The sequence below is a fragment of the Rhineura floridana genome, chromosome 7 (genome assembly GCF_030035675.1).
Source record: "Rhineura floridana isolate rRhiFlo1 chromosome 7, rRhiFlo1.hap2, whole genome shotgun sequence".
Classification (NCBI taxonomy): domain Eukaryota; kingdom Metazoa; phylum Chordata; class Lepidosauria; order Squamata; family Rhineuridae; genus Rhineura; species Rhineura floridana.
In genome coordinates, this window is record NC_084486.1 from 152761812 (window position 1) to 152788843 (window position 27032).

The 27032-nt window shown below is 43.7% G+C and overlaps 1 protein-coding gene across 1 annotated transcript in view; it reads left to right on the forward strand.

The window, feature by feature from the left end:
* Nucleotides 1–266: 266 nt before the first annotated feature.
* The window catches only part of OSTN (osteocrin), a 27509-nt gene continuing 743 nt past the window's right edge, over nt 267–27032 (forward strand). Inside the window, 4 exon segments of the mRNA XM_061634541.1 lie at nt 267–326; nt 18970–19086; nt 22289–22512; nt 26030–26123. Of these exon segments, the coding sequence (XP_061490525.1) occupies nt 18970–19086; nt 22289–22512; nt 26030–26114 (426 nt within the window). The 5' untranslated portion in view covers nt 267–326 and the 3' untranslated portion in view covers nt 26115–26123.

Sequence of the window (27032 nt, forward strand, 5' to 3'; positions counted from 1 at the left end):
AAGAGATGGTCTGATCCAGCCCAGCTAGTTCTTATTTCATGATAATCTAATCATCTTGATCACAGCAATAAATATAACAACAGAAGCAAGAATGTGGGGAAGGGAGGGAGTCAGAGAGAGATTCAAGAGAAGGAGCAGTGGAAAATCTTTAGAAATGATGTAAGAGAGGGCAGAGGCAGGGATTGGAGTGTGGAGGCTTCATCGGACACTATAAAAACTGTGAGAGAAAAGTGAACATATTGAGATAAGTTAGGGGATATCAGATCGAAAGGACCAATTTTTCCAAGGGTTTGGACGACCATTCTTCTGAGCTTCTTCCAGGCAAGGTGAGTGAGGAGAAGGAACCTCTGTATGATTTGCTTTCCTGACAGTCATTTGCTGTTGTAATAATGTTGTTGTGGTTTTTAAAAAAAATAAAATAAATTCTGGGCATTTTAGAACCAGCAGGGATATGCTGAGTTCACATGGGGTAATAAGATGATGTCTGTTTACCCATATGAAGTATGTTAGTTGCGTGTCTCATTGTGATTCTCAAATAGAGTGATAATTGACCAAAATTATCCCAACTAGTTAAAAGGACACCTTCATTCTGGCAGAGTCTGTTGATATTTTGCTTGCAGCTGTCTAAATCCAGGGAACAGCAAATCGCTGAACTTTTTTTAAAAATAATTTGTTTAGCTGATTTTGAGAATAATTTCACAACCTGTTAACTCTGAAGACATATACTAGAGAATCAAGTTAAGCCAACATTTTAATTACTTTGCTATTTTTTTAAAAAAAACAAAACCATGTTTTGCTTTTTCACTGAGATGCTTGCAACATGGACCGGGAGGGAGAATTTAGATCTGGGAGGGAGAGAGGAATTATTTTAGCCAATAAAGTCATGACCAACCTCCTTTATTTTGATTCATTCCCCAGTGAACTTTAAGGGGAGAAAATGGCAATCAGAATATTAGTTCAGAATAATTTACCACATTTTAAAAAATATAGCACACCCTCACAAAATCCCTCACAAAAATTCATCAGCATTTTAGTGTGAATTACTCCTACTATGCACATATTTGTATCCAGTTTTCCATAATATTCATATTTTTGCAAGCAATTTTCCTGTATGTTATTTTTCATTAATATATGCATGTTTGTGCACACTTTCATCTATTAGGCATCTTCACAGACATTTTTTGGCTGGTGAACGTCATTGCAAAAATTCATATTGGATGTGGATTTTGACGGATGACTGTATTTCGGCTCACGTATTGTTTTGGGGAGTGCAAATCAGATTCCCCATCCTTAACTGTGACTGGCTTTATTTAATTATTTATTGTTTAAATTAATTACATGCTGGCTTTCAGGGCAAAGCCTTCTCCAAGTGGCTTACAAAAATAATGACAACCACAAAAGAGCATTTTTAAATGAAACAATCGCACAGTTTAAACTAGCTACAGCAACAAATTTAAGCAATTTAAAACTCAGCACTCAACACTCTCAACAGAATGCAGTTTGAAGGCCCATTTTAAAACTATCAAACATGTGGCCTTGAAAACCCCTTTTGGGAGAGCCAAAGATATGTGGCCACTGCTGGAAAAGCTCTGACTCTAGTTCCCACCAGTCTGCTGGGTCTTGACCTCATCCCTGCGGGAAGAATCTTCCAGGCAGATGGGTGCAGGCAATCCTTTAAAACACCTGAACCTAATCTATTTAGAACTTTAAAAGTTTTTGTCTCTCATAATATTTTGTTTTTATGTTGTACACAGCTTAGACTTAGAATTTTAGAGTCACAAAGAAAGACAGGAAGACCAATACTTTATATTGGGCTTAGCAATTAACTGGTAGCCAGCGCAACTGAGATAGTTTAGAAGATATGTGCTCCGAATGACTGACTCTCACAAGCATCCGAGGAGCTACATTCTGTATTGAAGTCCCCAGACCATCTGTACGCGCGCAGAGTGTGTTTCAGTAGTCTAGTCTGGATGCAACTCGCATTCATGTGTAACTGTGGGCAAGAGCCCCTTTCTCACAGAGTCGTAGTTGGTAAACCAGCCTAAGTTGGTCAGAGGCACTCCTAGCCACCAAACCCGCCTGCACCTCCATAAATAAAGTCCAGGAGAATCTCCAAACTGCAGACTTGTCCAAAATCATTTGCAAGCCTCAATTCAGTTCAGCAGACTTCCCAACTCACAATACTTTTAAAATGTATTTATAAATCCACCAACATAAAAAAAAAATAGCAAGGCAATGTATAAGAAAATAATTAAAACGTCATAAAACAGTTCTCCTGTACAGGGTTCCTTCTGGGAGGAAGAGTGGAATATAAATTTAATAAATAAATTAAATAAACAAACGACCAACACTGAATCAGTTTATTTCTGTCTCATCTGGATTAAGCTTCAGCTTGTTTGCCTTCATTGAACCAAAAACCACCTCCAGACAGCTGGAGAGGTTTCACAAAGAGAGGCGGAGCTGCATGTCAGCTGTACTCTGGTCATGCTTTAGCCCAGGCCGCCTGGTGACTCTTTCCAGCAGTTTCATGTGGAGGTTTTGAGTTCTGGGTGTCAAGTACAAACACTCAAAGTGGGCATCTGGGCAGAAATCCTTATGGACCACAGCTCTGCTTCTGAAGCTGCCCTCAGTACCCTGGTGGACACATTGGGAAGAGATTTGCACCTCCCCTTTCTCCCAGTCAGGTTCCAGTTATACAACACAAGCCAGCAAGCTCCGATGATGAAGATGTAGACTTCCTAGCCAGCCCTTTACTTTAGGGCCTCAGGGCAGGTTACCACAATACAATACAATTAAAACCAGATAAAACCAACCAATCTACTATACACACAATCATCAGGTTAATTTACAGGTGTTGTCTCAAAAATACTTCTGAACTGTCCAAGGCCAGGGGGATACAGGGGGGGTACCATTGCTGTCCATGCCCTGATAACCTCCAGGATGGATTACTGTAATGCGCTCTATGTGAGGCTGCCCTTGAGGTTGGTCCAGAAGCTACAGCTGGTGAAAAATGCAGCGGCGAGACTGCTCACTGGGGCAGAATTGCACTGGCTGCCCATTTGCTACCGGGCCAAGTTCAAGGTTCTAGTTTTGGTGTACAAAGCCCTGTACAGCTTGGGACCAGGATACCTGAAAGACCGTCTTACCCCTTATATATCCAGTCGATCACTGCGCTCTGCAGGTGAGGGCCTCCTGCAGATACCATCTTATCAGGAGGTCCGTTCTGCACAACATAGGAAGCGGACCTTTAGTGTGGTGGCACCTACCCTGTGGAATTCCCTCCCCTTAAATATTAGGCAGGCGCCATCTCTGCTATCTTTTTGGCGCCCTTTCAAGACTTTCCACTTTCAACAAGCCATTTAAGTTGAGACCTATCCCAGTCTGCATCTGTGTTAGAATTGCTTGTTAATATGTTTTTTTAATAATATGTTTTAACCCTGTTTAAAGATGTTTTTAAAGCTTTTTAAAAATGTTTTTAATGTCTGTTTTTATGATGTTTTAAAGTGTTTTAGCGTTTCTGTTTGCCGCCCTGGGCTCCTGCTGGGAGGAAGGGCGAGATATAAATCAAATAATTAATATAAATAAATACATACATACATACACACATATATACAGAGGCATGTCTTCAGCATATGACAAAAGCTGAATAATGATGATGTTAGATGCACCTCTGTAGGGAGGAAGTTTCACCATTTTGGGGCCACCACTCCTGAAACTGACAAGAGTCAGAGGGCCTCCTGCAGTTACCATCTTATCAGGAGGTCTGTTCTGCACAACGTAGGAAGGGGATCTTTAGTGTGATGGCACCTCCCGTTTGAAATCCCCTACCTTTAAATATTAGACAGGCACTATGGCTGTTACCTTTTTGGCACCTACTGATTACCTGCCTCTTTCAACAAGCCTTTTAAGTAGATACCTTATCCCAGTGTGCATCTGTGTTGGAACTGCTTTTTAACATGTTTTAATGCTTTCTTAAAAATTCATTTTTAAAGCTTTTTTAAAAAAATGTTTTTAAAAATGTTTTTGAATATGTTTTAAAGTCTTTCATTCTTAAGATGTTTTAAAGTGCTTTTGGTGTTTTGGGGGAAGGGCAAGATATAAATAAATAAATAAATAAATAAATAAATAAATGTAGGGCTTTAAACACTAGTGTGAGCACCTTGAATCGGACTCAGAAATAAGCTGGCAACCAATTCAGCTGCTTTAGAGCAGGAGTTACATGGGCTCTAGATGTCACCCCAGCCAGTAATCTGGCTGCTGCATTCTGGACCAGTTGAAGCTTCTGGCAGCCCCAAGTAGAGTGCACTGCAGTAGTCCAGCCTGGAGTTCACTAGAGCATTGACTACAGTTGCCAAATCATCTCTGTTCAAAACAGGTTGTAGCTGATGAACCAGCCAGAGCTGGAAATCGGTTGATCTGGCTGGTGTCACTAGCGGCATCGTCAGGCTTGGGGAGCACATTAAGGTTCCCAGCATTGTTGAGGTTGAAAGGAAAAATAGCCCATAGATGTCTAATCAAGCTTCTCCTCATCTACTGCACTTGCTGTCTGCCACCATCACACCCTCTGCCCCTTTTTACCCCTACCCTGGCCCTTCCTCTCTCTCAGCCCTGAACAAATCCACCACCATCTCCTAAACACAGCCTCATTTTAACAGACATCTTCATTTTAACTTTTAGAGCCAATAACTAAAAATAGTACAAATAAATATAGGAAGCTGGTAAAGCTAAATATAATTCCATACTACCCACGTTTCAGTAGAGGGCTTTCATCAGAATACGCCCACAAGCTTGTGAGAGCCCTGAAGTGGTGACACCCAGTTTCAGTTGTTGTGGAGAACCCGGCTGCTTAGCTCGAATCGAAATGTTGTGCCCAGAATACTTCGATTGTGTGAATATTTCCCCCTTTGATCCTGCTGGATGTCTCTTGCTGTAGTCGGTACAGATGGAAGGAGCTGTCCTTTTCAGGTCTCTCAGCTTCTTGTTTTTCAACCTTATATTCAGTTCTTTACATTTCTGTATCAACTTGCCTTTTTTAAAAGAAAATCTCATGAAAATTCTTCAGCATTTTACTGTGAATTTCCCGATGAACATATTTCTGCAACCAATTCCTCATAATATAATGCATTTTATATGTTATTTTCACTAATATGTTCATTTTATGCACAGTTTCCCCTAATATATCCATTTTTGTAAACGCTGGTCGGTTAGAGAATTGTATCGCAAAATTCGAATAATCAAAGCTGGATGCTGATTCTAGAGCCTGTGATTTAAGGAACGGTGAGATCTGAAGAAGTATTGAAACCGTTTTTTTCAATCCAGAACAGCTCTCATAGCAGCACTATTCCTCACTGCCTGTGGTTATTGTGATGTTATCAGAGTGTTACATTTCATTGCTTTTGGATATTTGTATTTTACTGACTGTTGTGAATTGTATTAATTTAGGCCATTTGTAACATTTCTCCATGGCATTATTGTGATTATACTGTTATACTTTATTGGTTTTGATATCTGTAGCATTATTTATTGTCTGCTGTGATTTCCATTGTATTTTGGCTCTTTGTACACTTGTTTGCATTGCATCCAGGGAACAGGGTGGCATCACAGCACTGCCTAGCCAATCAGGGTTGACTACACCATGATGTCACTAAGGACGTGAGGGCAATTGCAATGAAAATGTGAACACTCCTGCCAGGGCTGCTGGAAAACTGCCTAAACGAGGGAGGTGTTTCTCACAGCTTTGCAAAAGAAACAAACAGAACCTGGGTTGCTTTGGCTGATTTCCAGTGTTATCTAAAAGATGTGCATTTTCTCAAGACCCGGGCATCCTGACACTGGATTTAAATAAATGATTTATGGGGCCCATTATATGGCGGCATCCACAGCTTATGTTCTATGCTATGTCTTTTCTCATCAGTCCACAAGATCAAAGTGTTTTTTAAAAAATAACAACCTACTTGTGGTTCATCTTTCTCCTGGGATATAAGACCAGAAGTGCCCTTTTCATGTTGGTGCTACAGACTGGATTGACCCGTGCTATTTTTCCTTCTATGAGGCAGGGCTGTAGCTCAGGGGTAGAGCATCTGGTTTGCATGTGGACGCCCAGCAGCATCTCCAGGTAGGGCTGGAAATGGCCCCTGGAGAGCCACTGCCAGCCAGTGTAGACAGTATTGAGCTAGATGGGCCGATGTTCTGACTCTGTGAAAGGCGGCTTCCTGGGTTCTTATCTTTGCTGCATTAACTAACTGGCCATCTCTTTTTTGAGATAAACACGGATTTCAAGTTATCAAAATGCTGAAATTTCTGCAACCTTATCCTGCCATTAAGACCCTAGCCCTTGCACTCGTGAAATAATAATAATAATAATAATAATAATAATAATAATAAAATTTTATTTATGAGTCACCTATCTGGCTGAATTAATGGTCACTCTAGGCGACGTACACTGACACAATGAAATACAATATAAAACCAGAAAACCACATTCAATAATTAAACTAAACAGCATTAAAAGCTAACCCATCCCAGAAATCCCATAGGCCTGCCTGAACAGCCAGGTCTTCAAGGATCGGCGGAAAGCCATCAAGGAGGGGGCATGGCGGAGGTCAAAAGGAAGGGAATTCCAGAGGGTGGGGGCCACAATCGAAAATGCCCTCTCTCTGGTCCGCACCAGCCTAGCTGTTTTAACTGGTGGGACCGAGAGAAGGTCTTGTGAGGCTGATCTCGTCAGGCGGCATATTTGGTGATGCTGGAGGCGCTCCTTTAGATAATTGAATAGAAAATCAGTGGGGACTACAGCTGGGGGAGACATTAAATTCAGTTCACTTTTAAAGGTGAATCTACCTAATTTGCAGTTTCCGAAGCAATAGAGGAACCAAAACACAGGCATCCTTCAAAAGCCGTGCCTCTCTGAACTTTTCAGTGCAACTCCCAGCCAAACAATGTCTACAAAAATGCAAATTCTAGGGTACTGTGGTGCCAGGTCTCTGGGCCCTGTGACCTGAAGTTGGCATGGATCGCGGAGTGGGAGCTCCACCCTCCCAGCCCAAGGGGGGAGCCCTTAGGGGCCCTTCTAGGCTGCAGGGGCCCTTGGCCAGTGCCCAACCTGGCCGCCCTCTGGTGTCAGGGCTGTGAGTAACAGCCACTGATAGAGTTTCCTGTATTGTACATTTGTTTGACTCCCTCTCTAGCTAGTGACCACTGAAGTGCTTTCTGTTGCCTGTCTTCGATTTCCTGCCAGTCAATGTTCTGAGTTGTCCCCAAGTTCTAGTATTATGGAGAATGGAGAAAAAGTTTATTTATTTATTTATTTATTTATTTATTTTTATTTGTTTCATTTTTAAACCGCCCATAGCGAATAGCTCTCTGGGCAGTGTACAAAAAGATTAAAATACAAAATATCATAATAAAATCAGCCAAACAATAATAAACACAAACAAGGAACAACAGAAATCTAAAAGTTAAACACATTAAAATGCCTGGGAGCATAGCCAGGTCTTAACCTGGCGCCGAAAAGATAGAAGCGTAGGCGCCAGGCGTATTTCTTCGGGGAGGCTATTCCACAATTCAGGGGCCACTACAGAAAAGGCCCTAGATCGTGTAACTGTCCTCCGGGCTTCCTGATGTGTTGGTACCCGGAGGAGGGCCTTAGCTGCTGAGCGAAGTGACCGGGTAGGTTCATAGTGGGAGAGGCGTTCCACAAGATATTGCGGTCCCACGCCATGTAAGGCTTTATAGGTCATAACCAGCACCTTGAATCTGGCTCGGAAACAGATAGGTAGCCAGTGCAAATGGGCCAGAACAGGTGTTATATGTGCTGACCGGCTGGTCCTCGTCAGCAGTCTGGCTGCTGCATTTTGCACTAGCTGAAGTTTCCGAACTGTCTTCAGGGGCAGCCCTACATAGAGCGCATTACAGTAATCCAGCCTAGAAGTTACCAGAGCATGAATAACTGAGGCGAGGTCATCCCTGTCAAGATAGGGGCGTAGCTGGGCTACCAACCGAAGATGGTAGAACGCGTTCCTTGCCACCGAGGCCACTTGCGCCTCAAGAGACAAGGAAGGATCGAAAAGCACCCCCAGACTACGAACCTGTTCCTTCAAGGGGAGTGTAACCCCATCTAGAACAGGGTAAACATCCACCATCTGGGCAGGGAAGGCATTCACCAACAGTGTCTCAGTCTTGTCTGGATTGAGTCTCAGTTTATTAGCTCTCATCCAGTCCATTATCGCGGTCAGGCAGTGATTCAGCACATCCACAGACTCACCTGTAGAAGATGAAAAGGAGAAATAGAGCTGCGTGTCATCAGCGTACTGGTGACAACGCACTCCAAAACTCCTGATGACGGCACCCAGAGGCTGCATGTAGATGTTAAAAAGCATGGGGGACAAAACCGACCCCTGAGGGACTCCACAATGGAGAGTCCAAGGTGTCGAGCAATGTTCCCCAAGCACTACCTTCTGGCGACGATCAGCTAAGTAGGAGCGGAACCACTGCCAAGCAGTGCCCCCAACTCCCAACTCTGCGAGTCTCCCCAGAAGGATACCATGGTCGATGGTATCAAACGCCGCTGAGCGATCAAGGAGAATCAACAGAGTCACACTCCCTCTGTCCCTCTCCCGACAAAGGTCATTGTACAGGGCGACCAAGGCTGTTTCAGTGCCAAAACCAGGCCTAAAACCGGATTGAAAAGTTATCTCTCTCTCCGCCTTCTCTATCTGATGCATGATTTTATAAAACCCTATATCATGACCCCCTCTCCCGGTTGAGTCTTTGCCGAATTAAAAAGCCAGAACCACTTTGATAATTCTATTAAGGGGTATTGCAGCTAAATCCTTAGTATATCAAAGCTTGGGCTAAGACCCATTCAAAGCCCCCTGTCTTGGGGAGGCTCCTACCACTTAGCTAACTGAAGTGTTCATGGAAGGAAGACTAGATTGGAGTTGGATATGATCAGTAGCATGGTGGCAAATTCAGAAGTGCAGGGTGCCTTCATGAGAGTCACAGCCACGGCCCCCATCCTTTTTCTTTTCCTGCTGGGTTGAGAATGGGATTCTTGTTAATGCCTTCTCCCACAATAACAGATGTCCCTAGGAGCCAATCAGCATGAAAGGGGAAAGTGTTAACTACTAACAAGAGTCTTCTCAGTGGCTGACTCATCTCCTTTCACGCTGTGGTTCCAATCAGCAGGGAAGGACAAGGAGGCATGTTAGAAGACTCTTCTCAGTGGCTAACACACTCCCTTTTCATGCAGATTGCCTCGGAGGATGCAGGAGCCAAAGGGACCCTGCTCCCAAAGAAGTAAAGGGTCTAAGACCCTGTGAGACCCTGAACCACTACACCCCGGATATGATCATGATTATAGTCCATCTAAAGGAGTCACGTAGATACGAAAGGAGGATATTGCTATAAGTCCAGCTCCTGACGTCAGCCGTCCAATTCATCTTGCTTAGATCATGCTCATCAAAGGGGATAAAACACTCTTCATCCTGGCCAAACAATCTTTTCACTAATGTGAAGTATGATTATCTGAAGGGGTTTGAGTTTGAAAAGAAATCATAGAATCATAGAATCATAGAGTTGGAAGGGGCCTTGTAGGCCATCGAGTCCAACCCCCTGCTCACAGCAGGAAATCCACAGCTAGAGCATCTCCCACAGATAGCTGTCCAGCCTCTGCTTGAAGACATCCAGCGAAGGGGATCCCACCACCTCCCTAGGCAGTCGGTTCCATTGCCGAACTGCCCTTACTGTCAAGAAGTTCCTTCTAATGTCCAATCTGAATCTACGCTCCTGCAACTTAAAACCATTAGACCTAGTCCTACCCTCTGGGGCAGCAGCGAACAAATCTGTACCCTCCTCTATGTGACAGCCCTTCAGGTACTTAAAGAGTGCAATCATGTCACCCCTCAGCCTTCTCTGCACCAGACTGAATATGCCAAGTTCCTTCAACCTTTCCTCATAAGACTTGTTCTCCATACCGGCTATCATCCTCGTTGCCCTCTTCTGAACCCGCTCCAACTTGTCTATATCTTTCTTAAAATGAGGCGCCCAGAACTGAACGCAGTATTCCAGATGAGGCCTGACTAATGCAGAATATAGTGGGACTATTACTTCCCTCGACGTGGAAACTATAGCTCTGTTTATGCAGCCCAAAACCGCGTTTGCCTTTTTTGCCACAGCATCACACTGCTGGGTCATGTTCAACTTGCGATCCACTACAATTCCAAGGTCCTTCTCACACGCACTACTGCTAAGCCGGGTATTTCCCATCCTGTACCTGTGCATTTTGTTTTTGTGGCCTAAATGCAGAATTCTGCATTTGTCTTTATTGAATTTCATTTTATTAATTTCAGCCCAATTTTCTAGTCTATCCAGGTCCCTTTGGATTTTAGCTAGTGAAATCTGTGATATTTGACAGACAGCAGGATATGAATTCAGCAATAAATGTCTTAACATTTGAATTTTCTCAGCTTGCTCATGAGTCATTTTCTTTTTCTTCAAACAACTCTTCCCCCCCCCCACAGGCCAATGGGCAGACATGGGGCCCTTGCAGGGGTGCCGGTTTGGACATGGAGCCTTTCACTTCACAGAGTTGGCCAGAGAAGTTTGTTTTCTTGGTCTGCTGTTCCCCTCTCAAAGAATGATGAGTCCCTGTAAGAATGTCATGTTGCCTGGCTTATTTTGGATTGACTCTATTCTTAAAGTGAGGAGGGGCATGTCAATGATAAGGATGGTTGCTTAAAGGGGAATGCTAACCCTTCACTTCTGATTAAGACGGTTTTGGCAAAAACAACATTAGCGATGTGTATGAGCTAATTTCAGTGGGGAAAGTAGTTGATCATCCTTTAACAAAATTCATATATCGCTTGTGAAAAACCTCTAAGTGGTTTACAAAAAACATTAATATTATCAAGAAAAGTAGTTAAAAACAAGCAATGAAAATGTTTTTTAAAAACACTTAAAAACAACAGTAGACTAACAAGAGATTAAAACACACCAGCATCTGGTCTGGATTGGTATGCCTAAACAGAAACAGTTTTAAGCCGGTACCAAAAAGAATAATAGAATCATTAGTAGAGTTGGAAGGGGCCTATAAGGCCATCAAGTCCAACCCCCTGCTTAACGCAGGAATCCGAACAAAAGCATTCCCAACAGATGGCTGTCCAGCTGCCTCTTGAATGCCTCCAGTGTCGGAGAGCCCACTACCTTGCTAGGTAATTGGTTCCATTGTCATATGGCTCTAACAGTTAGGATGTTTTTCCTGATATCCAGTCGAAATCTGGCTTCCTGCAACTTGAGCCCATTATTCCATGTTCTGCACTCTGGGACGATCAAGAAGAGATCCCGGCCCTCCTCTATGTGACAACCTTTTATGTACTTGAAGAGTACACATAAAAATAGAGTGAAGGCAGGGAGGTCCAAAGTGTAAAAGAGCAATTACTTACCAGTGTGGAACAAGAATTATGTGGCACCTGTAAAGGTGCCAGTTCCACAGATCTGAGTGGTCAGGTGGGCACATATGGGGTAAGGTGGTCCCGCAAGCAAACTGGTCCCAAACTGCTAAGGGCTTAATATACCAACAGTGACACTTTGCTCTTGGCCCAGTAACAAACAGCAACCAGTGCAGTTCTATTTAAGGACATAAGAAGTTAGTTAGTTTATTAATATACAGTCACAGACCAATTCAAATAAAATAGTCAATAAAAAACATCAGAATAGTTAAGATACAGAAATATAAAAGTACATCTTAAAAGAAATAGCAGTGAAGAGAGAAGAATCGTCTTGCGACTCCTTTGGGCAGAGAAGAGGAACTTAGCCACTCTCTCTTTTGTAGACTTATTAAAATCAGCTAGGAAATATTTAAAAAACCAGACCAATGGCCTGCCAGGAAAGTTCCTCATAATTGGGCCAAGTAGTCTATCATGATCCTCCCTATAAAAATTGCATACAAAAAAGATGTGAGTCAATGTTTCAACTTCGTCACCACAAGGACACATCCGGTCCGCATAAGGGGCACCTTGGTATCGCCCTTCCAAGAGAGCGGAATGGAGACAATTAAACCTGGCTCTGGAGAATACATGCCGATACTTAGGAATAGTCAGATTCTCCAAATAGCGTGTTTGGGGAACTGGAAATTCAGACCAAGATGGGCAGGGGCGCATATTTTGCAAGCATTTGACACAGAAAGTTGAAAGTCGATATCCCTAATTCGTTTGTCTAAAATGAATTTAGCAGTCCTAAAATTTTGTGTGAGGATAAAATCAAAAGAAAAACCTAATGAATGCAGTTTAACAATAAAAAATTTAGACCAAGAACTGGTGTAAACGTCTTTCAAAAGAAGATTTAAATAGCCTAAAGAAGGATCGCTGAAGACAACCTTAAGCCAGTATCTAAAAGCAGAGGACCATGCAGCACTTTCGATAGAAACAAGACTGGCCTCGAGATGTAAGCCCGCAGCTGTGACACACCTTTCCATTCCAAATAGAGATCTCAGGAATTTTGAAAGGACACTTTCCACAACTGGATTAAATCCCTGGATCCAAACTGGAACACCATACAGTAACTGAGAGAAGATCTTAGCCTTAAATACCTGGATGGCTGCTGGAATATATTGGCCCCCCTTTGTATAGAAAAAATGGGCCTGGCAACGAAGAGGTCTTCTGTATCTTTAAAAGTTGTGCAGGGGGAAGGGAGAATTCCACCTTGTGGTTTTTCTCATGATAGTGTTGCAAGAACACCTGCGCTTGGCTGACTTTCTCTTCTCCTAAAGGTACAGGATCAGTCTCAGGCCCTGAACCTGGTAACCCTACCCCTGACATGAAGCCAGCAGCCACCACTGAGCAAGTGCAACTAGCTAGTGGTGGTTGAAGGCTGAAGAGCCGTCACCATCTACGAGCAGAGCTGGGCCTTCCGCCTCTGCCTTTTCCTCCACTTCTAACGTTACCTCAACTGGGTTAAGTCAAGTTGTCTTTGCACTGCAGGTCCTTTCTGTTTATTTTGATTAGCGTACAGGAGCTTATTTTTAGCTTGCTGGGATGAATGAACAGCAGTGCAGATGTGTCTCCATGAAATGTGTGTGTATTTAACCTTGCAGTTTATTTTTACATTTCCCCACACGCACACACACTTCCGTATCCAAATAATCAGGATGTGGTTCCTTGCAGAGCAATAGACTGCAGCTTCTCACTTTGGTGAAGAGTCCTGTATAAAAATCCAAAGGGCACAGGGAGACAGGAAGCCGCCACAAACTGAGTCAGACCAACAGTCCAAAACTAGCACAGTCTTGTCTACTCTGACTGGCAGAGGCTCTCTGGGGTTTCATAGGCCACCCTGGGCTCCTTTTCGGAGGAAGGGTGGGATATAAATTTAATAAATATATTCATTTAATTAATAAATAAATATAGGGGGCATTCCCAGCCCTACCTGATGTTGCCAAGGATTGTCTTCAGCATGGAAAGCAGATGTTCCACCACTGAGCTCTGGACCTTCTCCAAAGGCTTCAAAGAAAGGCAAAGTGGGGAGGACTCGGCTTGTGCAAGTGGCACAATTCTGTTTTGTCCTTTCAGTCCAATCCTTCCTCTTCTTTCTTACCTGCAAGGGCCAAACATTTTCTGTTCAAAGCACCTGCGAACCACCTGAGCCTGTCCTCCACCACCCTCTACAACAGGGGTGGGCACAAGACAGGCAATCCATCCGTGGTCCACTGGCCAAATGTTCTATGACATCATGACTTCTGGGGACCAAATGGCAGCCACCAGCTATCAAAAAGAGTTCTGCCCGCCCTCCACCACCACTGGCAACTCCCTGCTCTGGAGATCTTAACAATCTTCCTTCCCCGTATTTTGCTCCCTGCAGATGGGTTGGAGAAACTGCAGGGGTAATTTCTGGCTAGCCTTCGTGATGCCTCAAGGATGAATATGTTCTGAGTGCATTCTTGCTTCACACATTTAAAACACAACAGTGGGGTTCTGTTTATTTATTTATATCAAAGCACACTGTGCAAGATTTAAGTTCCTCAAACACAAGGATATTTTACTGGCAGAGAGAAGTTGAAAGAACAAAGCCACAAAGGAGCATCTTTTAGTGCAGGCCTGGTCGACATGGTGGCCTCCAGATGTTGTTGGGACTCCAACTCCCATGAGCCCCAGCCAGCGTGGACAATGGCCAGGGATTATGGGAGCTGTAGTTCAGCAACATCTGGAGGGCCACACATTATCCACGCTTGTTCTAGGGCCAGCCATCTGGTCTGTCCAACCTCACTGTTGCTCTGCTTGAGCTGACAGTTTGCCCTTAGTGCATTTCCAAAAAAAACCCCCTTCTGATCTGCAGGTGTACACAGCAGGGGGCTATTGGCTGGGGGGGGCAGGTGTCTTTTGGCACCATTACAGAGCTTCCCCTTGAAAGAACTCCAACTCCATTGCCCTGGTCCAACAATTTTGTGCAAGCATTGCAGCTTCAATGCACACATGGAGCTTCCTTAAATCAGTGCACTCAGTGGTAGGTGGTGGCTCCATGTCAGCGGGGCAATGGAATCTGTTCCAAGTTTTAGTCTGAACTTTCAAGGAGCTGCCCAAAGTGCTAAAACCCGGAGTGGATTCCATTGCCCCCTGGCACGGAGCAACCAGTGGCCACTGCTTGTACTTCCCCTTTTGCACACTTAGACTGTTCCCTTCCATGGAACAAAGAGCCAGCTTGTGTGCTTTGAGATCAAAGTAACATGGATCAAAGTGGACATTTTCACACCATCTCACATACACACACCATGGCCTAATATATCCTTCGATTTGTAGAGGAAACTGGGATTAGGGATGAGAGAGAGACTTGATTTTGTTTGCATTTTAATAAGAAACTGTCCAAATCACACTTTTAGACTCAATACATGAACCAAAACACAATTATCCTTGGAAATTTGTACTTGTCTGAACTTTGTGATTCAGTTCTCCTTCCAAACAGTGTGTATGAAAATGCATATATTAGGGGAAAGTGTACATAAAAATGCATACATCAGTTAACCTAACATACAAAAATGTATTATACTAGGGGAAATTGCTTGCAAAAAAAATGTACATTAGTCAAAACTGCAAAAAAAAAGGTCCATTCGGACAAATTTGCACTAAAATGCTGATAGAAATCACTTTCTTCAGAACACCTGCTGCATCCTACAATAATTGGTTTCTTCAGACTTTTTTTATCCATCAGGAAGGAAAATGGAAGTAAGAGAGCTTAGCACCTGACCTTTACACCTGCAACCAAAGCTATTTACTGCTTCTTCAGTCTTCCATGTTGGAAGACACAGCAGCGACTGTCAGATTTCTGCCCCACCTCCAGGGAGATCTGCAATTTCAACTCCCATTAGTCAAGCAAGTATTTACACAGGATGTCTGCTTCTGCTTTGGTTGGAAACAGATGTTGGCGTGGCAGGGACTGAATTATAACCCCTAGGACAGCCTTTCCCAACTAGTGGGCCACCAGATGTTGTTGGACCACAGTTCCCATCTTTCCTGACCATTGGCAATGCTGGCTGAGGCTGATGGGAGTTGTGGTCCAGTAACACCTGGTGGCCCACTAGTTAGGAAAGGCTGCCTTAGGACATTGTCTGACTTTTGAGATTTTTTTGCCCTAGCCAAATTCTCCATGGAGCCTAGAATGGAACAGTTCTTATTTAGTTCAGTGTGGGAATAGCCTGGTGCTTAATTTCTGCAAAAATGACAAATTTATTTATTTTATATTTTAAAAATTTACATTGCCTTCCCTAATGTGCATGCATTACTCACGGCATAGGGGAGGCCTGTTCAGAAACACCACTTTCTGATCCAAAAGCCCCTCCCCCTAAATCCTGAGGTATGGTGACTCTGAATCACTACTCAGTGGCAGAGGAAACATCCTTTGCATATGCTCAGAAGCATCTGAATTATTTTTTTGAGGATTGAGACCTGGCATTAAAAATGGATGGCAGGGCAGAACGCTAATTAAGCCCTGGAATTTGCCTTAGCTTCAAACGTTAGTGGAAGAGAAACACATCACATATTTCTCATTCTGGAGACTTTAAATACAACCCTTTTTTAAAAATGCCTGGATGTGTTCAAAAACACATTCTCAATTTATTTAATTAACACACAAAATCAGTTGTGTATTTCCTTTGACACATCTATGCTGATTCTAAGCCTGATTATGCGCAAATTCAAAAAGTAGGCGAATATGTGCAAAAACAGTGAAGCATTTATGCACCTTTGTGCGTTTGCATGCAACTGAACTGTAAAATAAAGAATTTTTCTTTACCATTTCAAAAATCTACTTTTGGCACCAACAATTGGGGAGAAAGGAAGGAAGCACTCCAGTTAAATCTCCACATATCGTCTATCTAGCTATCTAGCTATCAGGATGTGTGCTGTATATACATATACATATATATTATTTATTTATTATCTGATTTATATCCTGCCCTTCCTCCCAGCAGGAGCCCAGAGCTGCAAACAAAAGCACTAAAAACACTTTAAAACATCATAAAAACAGACTTTAAAATACATTAAAACAAAACAAAACATTTTTTTAAAAAGCTTTCAAGATATCTTTAAAAAGAAAAAAGGTAAAAACATATATATATATATTTTAAAAAGGTTTAAAAACATATTAAAAAGCAATTCCAACACAGATGCAGACTGGGATAAGGCCTCCACTTAAAAGGCTTGTTGAAAAAGGAAGGTCTTCAATAGGCGTGGAAAAGATAACAGAGATGGCGCCTGTCTAATATTCAAGGGGAGGGAATTCCACAGGGTAGGTGCCACCACACTAAAGGTCCGCTTCCTATATTGTGCAGAACAAACCTCCTGATAAGACGGTATCTGCAGGAGGCCCTCACCTGCAGAGCGCAGTGATCGACTGGGTATATAAGGGGTAAGACAGTCTTTCAGGTATCCTGGTCCCGAGCTGTATAGGGCTTTGTACACCAAAACTAGAACCTTGAACTTGGCCCGGTAGCAAATGGGCAGCCAGTGCAATTCTTTCAGCAGCGGGCTGACATGTTGGCGATACCCTGCCCCAGTGAGCAATTTCATCGCTGCATTTTGCACCAGCAATGTAAATGGCAAAGTACTTATTTATAGTTAAGTGATGTGAGGTGGAAAAAAGGATTGTGTTCTTCTGCAGCTATGCATTACTGTGGATAATTGAATAGCTATGTATACATGGTATATATGTGGTATACAAAGCCATATGTATCTGAATAGGGAGAGGCTGTGCAAGCCCTGGACCGCTGCCTGGACTCAGTGGTGGGCTGGATGAGGGCTAATAAGCTAAGTCTGAATCCTAGCAAGACAGGCGCTGTGTGTTGGTGGTTCCCGAGTTCGGATAATTGGTCAGTTGCCTGCTTTGGATGGAGTCATACTCCCTCTGAGAGATCAGGTTCATAGTCTGGGGATGCTCCTGGATCCATCTTTGTTGCTAGAGGCCCAGATGACCTCTGTGGCTAGGAGTGCTTTTTACCAGCTTCAGTTGGTAAGACAGCTGCAGCCATTTCTGGACTGGGATAGCCTGAGTGCTGACGACACTAAATTGTTCAGGGTGGTTAAAACAAAAAGGGATTGCGAAGAGCTCCCAAAAGACCTCTCCAAACTGAGTGAATGGGCGGAAAAATGGCAAATGCAATTCAATATAAACAAGTGTAAAATTATGCATATTGGAGCAAAAAATCTTAATTTCACATATACGCTCATGGGGTCTGAACTGGCGGTGACCGACCAGGAGAGAGACCTCGGGGTTGTAGTGGACAGCACGATGAAAATGTCGACCCAGTGTGCGGCAGCTGTGAAAAAGGCAAATTCCATGCTAGCGATAATTAGGAAAGGTATTGAAAATAAAACAGCCGACATCATAATGCCGTTGTATAAATCTGTGGTGCGGCCGCATTTGGAATACTGTGTACAGTTCTGGTCGCCTCATCTCAAAAAGGATATTCTAGAGTTGGAAAAGGTTCAGAAGAGGGCAACCAGAATGATCAAGGGGATGGAGCGACTCCCTTACGAGGAAAGGTTGCAGCATTTGGGGCTTTTTAGTTTAGGGAAAAGGCGGGTCAGAGGAGACATGATAGAAGTGTATAAAACTATGCATGGCATTGAGAAAGTGGATAGAGAAAAGTTCTTCTCCCTCCCTCATAATACTAGAACTCGTGGACATTCAAAGAAGCTGAATGTTGGAAGATTCAGGACAGACAAAAGGAAGTACTTCTTTACTCAGCGCATAGTTAAACTATGGAATTTGCTCCCACAAGATGCAGTAATGGCCACCAGCTTGGACGGCTTTAAAAGAAGATTAGACCAATTCATGGAGGACAGGGCTATCAATGGCTACTAGCCGTGATGGCTGTGCTCTGCCACCCTAGTCAGAGGCAGCATGCTTCTGAAAACCAGTTGCCGGAAGCCTCAGGAGGGGAGAGTGTTCTTGCACTCGGGTCCTGCTAGCGGGCTTCCCCCAGGCCCCTGGTTGGCCACTGTGAGAACAGGATGCTGGACTAGATGGGCCACTGGCCTGATCCAGCAGGCTCTTCTTATGTTCTTATGTTCTTATGAGCACTGTTGTCCACACACTGGTAACCTCCAGGCTGGATTACTGTAATGCACTCTTTGTGGGGCTGCCCTTGAGATTGGTCCAGTGCAGCTGGTTCAAAATGCAGTGGCGAGACTGATCACTGGGGCAGGGTATCGTGTTGGACTACGACCTGGGAGACCAGGGTTTGAATCCCCACATAGCCATGAAGCTCACTGGGTGACCTTGGGCCAGTCGCTGCCTCTAAGACTCAGAGGGAGGCAATGGGAAACCCCCTCTGAATACCGCTTACCATGAAAACCCTCTTTGTAGGGTCGCCATAAGTTGGAATTGACTTGAAGGCAGTCCATTTCTATTTTCTCCCAGGTCCCAGTCTGACACTCTAATCACTACACCACATTGGCTCTCTGAACTGGCTGCTTTCCTTTCCAGATGCTGACTAGCCAGCGAGCGGCCAGGTACTTTGTCTTGGCTCTCACTCTCTTCCAGTGGCAATCTGGGACAACTTTCCAGGCAGCAGCACTGCAAGAGGTAAGTGGGGAGTGAAAAGCAATTGTTACCGGCAGGCCAACATCTCTGCCCTGAGACCATCTCCTGCAGCTGGGCTTTCTGGTTTCAAAGTGCCCTCAAGTGGTCAGAGTTAATGTTTCACCATTTCTGAAATGTGTTTGAAAGCAGTTGGAAAACACAGGGTGCTTCCAGACTGCTGCTTATGCACCCAAGTTTTTTTGCAGGTCCAGACAACACTGCCAACATCAAAATAGCAAACTGTACTTTTTTTTACATTTAATATGGATTTCTTCTTACTGTGGAAAATCCCCTAAGTAAAAATAGTGCACTATATATCTAGAGCAGCTGCTGGTGTAAAAGCACATTAAAGCATTTGTTTTTTATTTTTCAGTTGGGCGGTTTGTCACATGTGTGGTGACTTTCTTTCTTTCTTTCTTTCTTTCTTTCTTTCTTTCTTTCTTTCTTTCTTTCTTTCTTTCTTTCTTTCTTTCTTTCTTTCTTTCTTTCTTTATTTATTTCTATCCTGCCCTTCCTCCCAGCAGGAGCCCAGGGCAGCAAACAAAAGCACTAAAAACACTTTAAAAGGTCATAGAAACAAACTTTAAAATACATTAAAACAAAACATCTTTAAAAACATTTTTAAGAGCTTTCAAGACATCTTTTTAAAAAAGGTTAAAAACATATTGTGTTTTTTTAAAAAAAGTTTAAAAGCATGTTAAAAAGCAATGTCAAGATGGATGCAGACCATTTTCTCCTTTGGTGGCCTCCAATGCCAAATGGAAGGCACCTATTTCCACTGAGTGCTGCATGCTGAAGGCACACCAGGTTCAGAAGAGCTACTCTGTCAAGCTCTCCTCGCAGCAAAGGTGGGGAATTACCTTGGAAACTCTAACAGGAGAACATTTGTCTGGCTTTTTTAAAATAACAATAATAAGAAGAATATTAAGGTTCTTCATTATTTTTGCACAAACTTTATACAAGTTAGGTAACTATCCAGTGGCAGCTGTTGCCTCCAAAGTCAATGGGGCAGTGTAATCCGCTCCAGGTTTTAGTCCGAACTTTCAAGAAGCTGCTGAATCCTGAGACTGTGAAGGAAAGTGCTATGGCACAGTGGCAGAACGCCTGCTTTGCACACAAAACCTTTCAACACTGTGAACAGCTCCCCAAAGTGCCCCACTGACATGGACCCAACACCTGCCAGTGTAACTATCACTCTCTGTTTCTAGTTATAAATGGAAATTGATATTGCACCCCCACACACACTGATAGTAAAGGGAAAGGAGGGAGGGGCCTCCAAGAAACTCCCCAGGGCTCCCTATTTTTACAACTGTTCTTGTTCATTGTTGTTTTATAGCATGTTTTATTTGTTTTAACATTGTGTAAGTCATAGAATCATAGAATAGTAGAGTTGGAAGGGGCCTATAAGGCCATCAAGTCCAACCCCCTGCTCAGTGCAGAAATCCAAGGCCCTTTGTTTATCAAGCAACTAATAAATCTAATTAATAATAATAAACTAGTAAATAATACTATTCAACTTCTCTCCTTCAAACAAACAAGCAAAATTTGGACTGGAGTTGCAGGCAGGTTTTTTTTTTTATACTCACACAACTTTTATACTTGTTACTTTGGCCACATTCACACCAGGCATTTATTCCACTTTAAACAGTCATGGCTTCCCTGAAAGGATCATGGGAATTCTAGTTTGTGAAGGGTGCTGGGAATTGTTAGGAGACGCCCTATTCTCATCACAGAGCTACAGTTTGTCAGAGTGATTTAACAGTCATTTCCTCTTCTGAGAGCCAGTGTGGTGTAGTGGTTAAGGTGTTGGACTTCGACCTGGGAGACCAGGGTTCGAATCCCCACACAGCCATGAAGCTCACTGGGTGACTTTGGGCCAGTCGCTGCCTCTCAGACTCAGAGGAAGGCAATAGTAAAACCCTCTCTGAATACTGCTTACCAAGAAAACCCTATTCATAGGGTCGCCATGAGTGGGAATTGACTTGAAGGCAGCCCATTTCCATTTTCCATTTTTCCTCTTCTCAGAAAACTCTGAGAATTGTAGCTCTATGGGGGGAATAGGAGTCTCCTAACAGCTTTCTGCACCTTTCACAAACTACATTTCCCAGGATTATTTGAGGGAAGCCATGACTGTTTAAAGTGCAATAACAGTGGAATAAATGTCTGGTGTGGATGTGACCTAGTGGATTGTTGTTTATCACACTGGGAACTTTCAGGCTGAAGGGCAAGTTTTAAATTTAAATAATAATAATGATTTATTTTTATTTATTTTCTTTAGCAAGATTTATATACGGCTTAATTAAAAAAAACCTCTAAGCAGTTTACATAATTACTATAAAATATTTTAATATAGTTATAATTAATAATGATGATGTAATAGTTTTATAGGTGGAAAAAGAAAAACAAAATAGTTACAAATAATATATCTTGATATCAAGTTCAAGGTGCTGGTTTTGGTGTACAACCTTATCGCAGTTTGCATCTGTGTTGGAATTGCTTTTTAAGATATTTTTAAAGCTTTTTTTAAAAGATGTTTTAAAAGCTTTTAAAAATATGTTTAAATAAACAGAAGGGAGTAGAAAAAGAGGAAGGCCAAACAAGAGATGGATTGATTTCATCAAGAAAGCCACAGACCTGAACTTACAAGATCTCAACAGGATAGTTCACGACAGATGCTCTTGGAGGTCACTGATTCATAGGGTGGCCATAAGTTGTGATCGACTTGAAGGCACATAACAACAAATATGTTTTTAAATATGTTTTGTTTTAATATGTTTTAAAGTCTGTTTTTCAGATGTTTTAGAGTGTTTTTAGTGTTTTTGTTTGCTGCCTGAAAGCAAGGGCGGGTTATAAATTTAATTAATGAATAAGTGAATAAATAAATTCATGACCTGGACTGTAGGAAGCTGCTATAGTTATAGGAATGTGATTTTATATTCAGCTTTGACTGATTTTATCTCTGTTGTATCTCTTTTGTACCTTCACTGTACACGGCTTGGAAATTGTATATAAACTCTAGAAAGAAAGCAAGAAAAGACAGGGGAGCTGTCTTAGGCCAGGTCAGACTATTTTATCTGTCCACCCCCAGGCCAGTATCCATACTGGGGGGATATTGAAATGGCAGCTTCCAAGGGCAAATGCTTATGCCGCCCTGGGCTCCTACTGGGAGGAAGGGTGGAATATAAATCAAACAAACAAATAAATACATCATTTCCCTCTGCAGGGGCCCCTGGCCTCTTCCTTGGCCCCGGGACGTGCAGGTCACCCTTCCGCCTCCAGCCAAGAGAAGTCAGCCAGTGACCTGGCAGGAAAACTCTTCCTCTTCGATGAGCTGATGTCCCTCGAAAATGACGCCATCGAGACCAAGAGGAAGCGGAGCTTCTCAGGGTTTGGCTCCCGCCTCGACAGGCTGTCGGCGGGCTCTGTGGACCTGAAAGCCAAGCAAAGGTGGGCTCTGAGCCAGTGCTGGATCTCCTTGGAGACTGTTGCTACTGGTGAGGCCAGGAGCTGGGGGTGGTTGGGTCAGTGGGGAGGCAATGGAGGCTGCTTCATTAGGGCACATGCGGTGTTGCCCCACCAACATCCGTCTGCACACAGCCCCTTGCAAGATAAGCAGCCTCGCGGCCTTGAAGTCAGGAGGTAGGTGGGAGCCCCACTCTAGCATGATGGAGGATCAAAAGCCACTCACTGTTGGAGCAGCAGAAGAAGAGGCAGAGCAAAGGCATTCATGGCCCGATGCCACTCCTCTCTTGCCTCCCCCCCCAGGGAGAAGAAAGGCAGGCAGGCCGCAACATCTGAGGAAGAGGATTCTGTCCTGGCTTTCTCCCTCTCCAACTATTTTATGATACTTGTTAGGAGCAGACACAAAACAAGTGGCAGGAAATGTTCAAATCAATGTACTTTCCTTTGCATTGTGTGCTTTTGCATCATACATTAATTAATTTGCATCATATGCAAAATGCACATGGCATGTGACAATGCATGCGGTGACTGTCAAAGGAAACAGAAGCATTTGATCAGCCTTCCCTAACCTGGTGCCCTCCACTCTTTTGGACTTCAACTCCCCTCAGCCCCAGTGTAGATGGCCAAGTCGGCTGGGACTGAGGGGATCTGACGCCCAAAACAGCCGGTCTGGGGAAGAGGGTTGTCCCTTGATGTTGTTTGAGGTGGCCACAAGAGGGCGCACCTACCCAGTAAAAGCACTTTGCTGAGCTGTTTTCTTTGCCCTGTCTCAGCCCGTGTAAAACTATTTTATCAGCCTTGCAACCTGGTTCCAATATGCACTTTAAAACTCTGGTTCTTTTAGGATCCTGCAAAAGAAACCGAGAGATTGCAGGCAACGAATCCTAGCATTGCACCAGATCAGCCCCATTGTGCTAATCTGATGCTAATGATTTATCACACTGCTTAATTAGGACAACTTCTTTATTTGCACCTCCGAGAAAGGAAAAGTACAAGGAGGATTGCAAAGCCCTTTCCTGCACTCCCCCTTTCAACCTCCTATGTCAGGGTTTTGACAGTTGGGTCAGTCATGTGGTGTCATAATGACATCATGCAATTGACAGGTGGGTTGGCCCACAGCCCTCACAGCCAAAAACGTTCTCCCACCCGGATTTAGTTTTACAGACTCCAGGTTGGGAAATATTTCTGGCAACATATATAAAATAGGCATTGTAAAAAGCAACAGATGAAATGTTAACTTACTGCCACCAACAATGTATCACCTCTCACACACAGAGCCTTCTACTATCAACACCACTATTCAGTGGTGGCTGATGGCTCCAGGTCAGTGGAATCCACTCCAGGTTTTAGTCTGACTTTTCAAGAAACTGTGCAAGGGAAATGGAATCTGCTCCAGTGGGTTTTAGTTCACCTTTGACAGCTCCTTGAAAATTCAGACTAAAACATGGAGCAGATTCCACTGCTCTGCTGACATGAAGCCAATAGCCATCACTGCCATTATTATTACTACTACTAAATACCCCCCCCAAACGTAGGGGAAATAGTATTACTGCTATCCTGAAAAATACTCACATTTGGGATTTGGAAATTTTTTAGGGCAGGGGTTCTTAATCTGTAGTCCATAGACCCCTAGGGGTCCATGGATGGGCTTTAGGGGGTCTGTGAACAGGGCCCAAAATTCAATTTCAAATGCAATAAAATAAATTTTATTTATGGGGGTTCACAGCTTTCATCAGATTCTCAAAGGGGTCTATGACCTTAAAAATGTTAAGAAGCACTGGTCTAGGGGAAGGGAGTTCCACCCAGTCCTGTGGGGTAGAGATGGGGGAGAAATTCAATTCAGTTCACATTTAAAGGCAAATCTACCACTTTTGCACTTTCCAAAACAATATCAGAACTGAAACACAGTCGTCACTTGTCTGAATTTGGAATGCGGTTCTCCAGCCAAACAATGTTTACAAAAATGCATTATATGGGGGAAAGTGTGCATAAAAATGATTAGTGAAAAATCACATACCAAAAAAACCCATTATATTAGGAGTAATTGCTTGCAAAAATGTGTACATTAGTCAAAACTGCATACAAAAAAGTGTCAATAAGGCCCCTTCACTATCAAGTTTTCGGCAAATGCTAAGGATGCATCTCTTGACCCTGGCCTTTGGCATCTGAGATGTATGTCTTCAGGACCCCCCCCCACTCCTGTGAATGTGATCTGATTTAATGCCTGGCTGGGAGTCCAGAGTGTGTGAGTTCAAATCCCCACTCATGTCTCCTGGGTGTAACAGCCAGCTAAAGTTCACCCCCACAGGGAGTGGCTCAGGGGTTACGTGCCCTGCCACCTGTGCAGCCGTGGGCAAGCTGCATGGTCCCAAGGAGCCCAGTTGCCCCCCAGCTGGCAGTTGCGGATGAGGAAGGGGCTGGCTTGTGCAGCTGTGGCAAGCTGAGCAGGTCCTAGCCAGCTGGGGAGGACTAGCCTCAGAGGGAGGCAATGGGAACCCCCCTCTGAGTGCCCCTTACCATGTAATCCCTATTCATAGGGTCGCCATAAGTTGGGATCGACTGGAAGGCCGGCCATTTCCAATACTGTATTTTAAATCTCTGTAACCTGCCCGGGTATCTAATGGTGAAGGGTGGGCAATAATAATAATAATAATAATAATAATAATAATAATAATAATAATAATAATAATAATAATCTGGTGGTTTTTATGAGGATTTTTTAAAATTGCAAATTTTTGCAGAGACTGGAGAACTTGTTGTTTTATACCAACTCAGACTATTGTCCGTCTACCCTGACTGGCAGCAGTTCTCTGGTGTTTCAGGCAGGGCTGGGCCTGGGATTGAACTTGGAACCTTCTGCATGCAAAACAGAGGCTCCTACCACTGAGCTATGCCCTTCCCCTGGAAATAAACCAAGAGCCAAGTCCTCATGGTTCTGAACAAAGGGCTGATTTAAATAAAAGCAACACATCTATGTGGCATCTATGGCTGTCCTTCTGGACACTGATTTAAACAGGAAAAGAGGAAACTGCTCTGTATCAAGTCTTAGCTGAGTTTTAGCTGAATAATTGTCTACACTGATTGGTAACGGATTTCTAGGGTCTCAGACAGGGGTCTTTCACCCTACCACGATTGAACCTTGCACATTCCACCTGCGAACCGGGTGCTCTGCCACTGAGTTATGGCTTGTTCCGAAGACCTAACAGTCCAGTGCCATGAGCTGCCCACAGTCAGTCAGAGGACCATAGACTCTGGTGTACAGCTGTGCTGGCTGGGGCTGATGGGAGTCATAGACCGAAAAATCTGGAGGGCAGCAGGTTGGGAGAGGTTATTTCCTATTATTTATTAATTTTTTAAAAATCATAGAATCATAGAATAGTAGAGTTGGAAGGGGCCTACAAGGCCATCGAGTCCAACCCCCTGAGGTTAGGACAAAGCATGTGCAACAGGGCCTTGAGGATATTCCATCGAATCACCTCTCTTGATCCTTCTCAATGTGCAGGAAAGTTGTGGAGCTGCCAAAGAGGCGGTTTGGAACTCCTCTAGACCGGATTGGAGTGAACCGTCGGAGCAACACCAGAGGTTAGCAGACGGGGGTAAGATTGAATCACCAGAAGTCTGTGCACAGCCCAATTCCGTCTTTCCTGCGCATGAACGGCAGGGAATTCAGGGTCTGGTTCCTTTGGAGAAAGAGAGGTCTAGGGACTGTGTGCTGTCTTTAGAACAATGCTTCCAAAATCCCAAGTCGGGAAGGGCTATGGCTCATGCTCTGCGTGCAAATGTTAATTGCTGTAAACCGCCCAGAGAGCTTCAGCTATGGGGCAGTATATAAATGTAATAAATAAATAAAAGGTTCTGGGTTCAGCCCCTGAGAACTCCTCCAGGTAGTGCTGGGAAGGGGTCTGCTTGAAAAACAGGAGAGCCACTGCCAATCCGTATAGATCAGCCTTCGCCAACGCTGTGCCCTCCAGATGTATTGACCTTCAACTCCCATCAGCCCCAGCCAGCTCAGAGTCAAGTGCAAAACATCTGGAGGGCACCAGTTTGGCAAAGGCTGGTGTAGAGAGCCCTGAGGTAGTTGCATCAATGGTCTTGCTCAGGCCAAGGCAACTTTCTATGTTTCTGCCTTACTTTTAACTGAGGCAATGTCCCACGAAGGCAGTGGCAGTCCCAAGGCAACCAAACAATATTGACATTTACACTGGAAAAGTAAACCAATTTGAAACCAGTTTCATTATGACAGGTTCTTGCAAAGAACTTTGGATATGACAGTTCTGCAAGGTGCTGAGGATTTCTGTTGAGATCGCTCTTTCATCCCTGCATGACGTCCATTCCCCACATTCCTAGATAGTGCAATAGGCTCCGTAAGAAGACATGAAGCTGGTTTCAGCTGATCATGTAAATGACAAGCATCTGGGAGCTCGTCTGAAGTGTCACTTTGAAGTATTTTTGCTCCCAGACCCCATTAGGGGCCCCCCAGGCATTCTTTTTGTTCTGCATTCTGC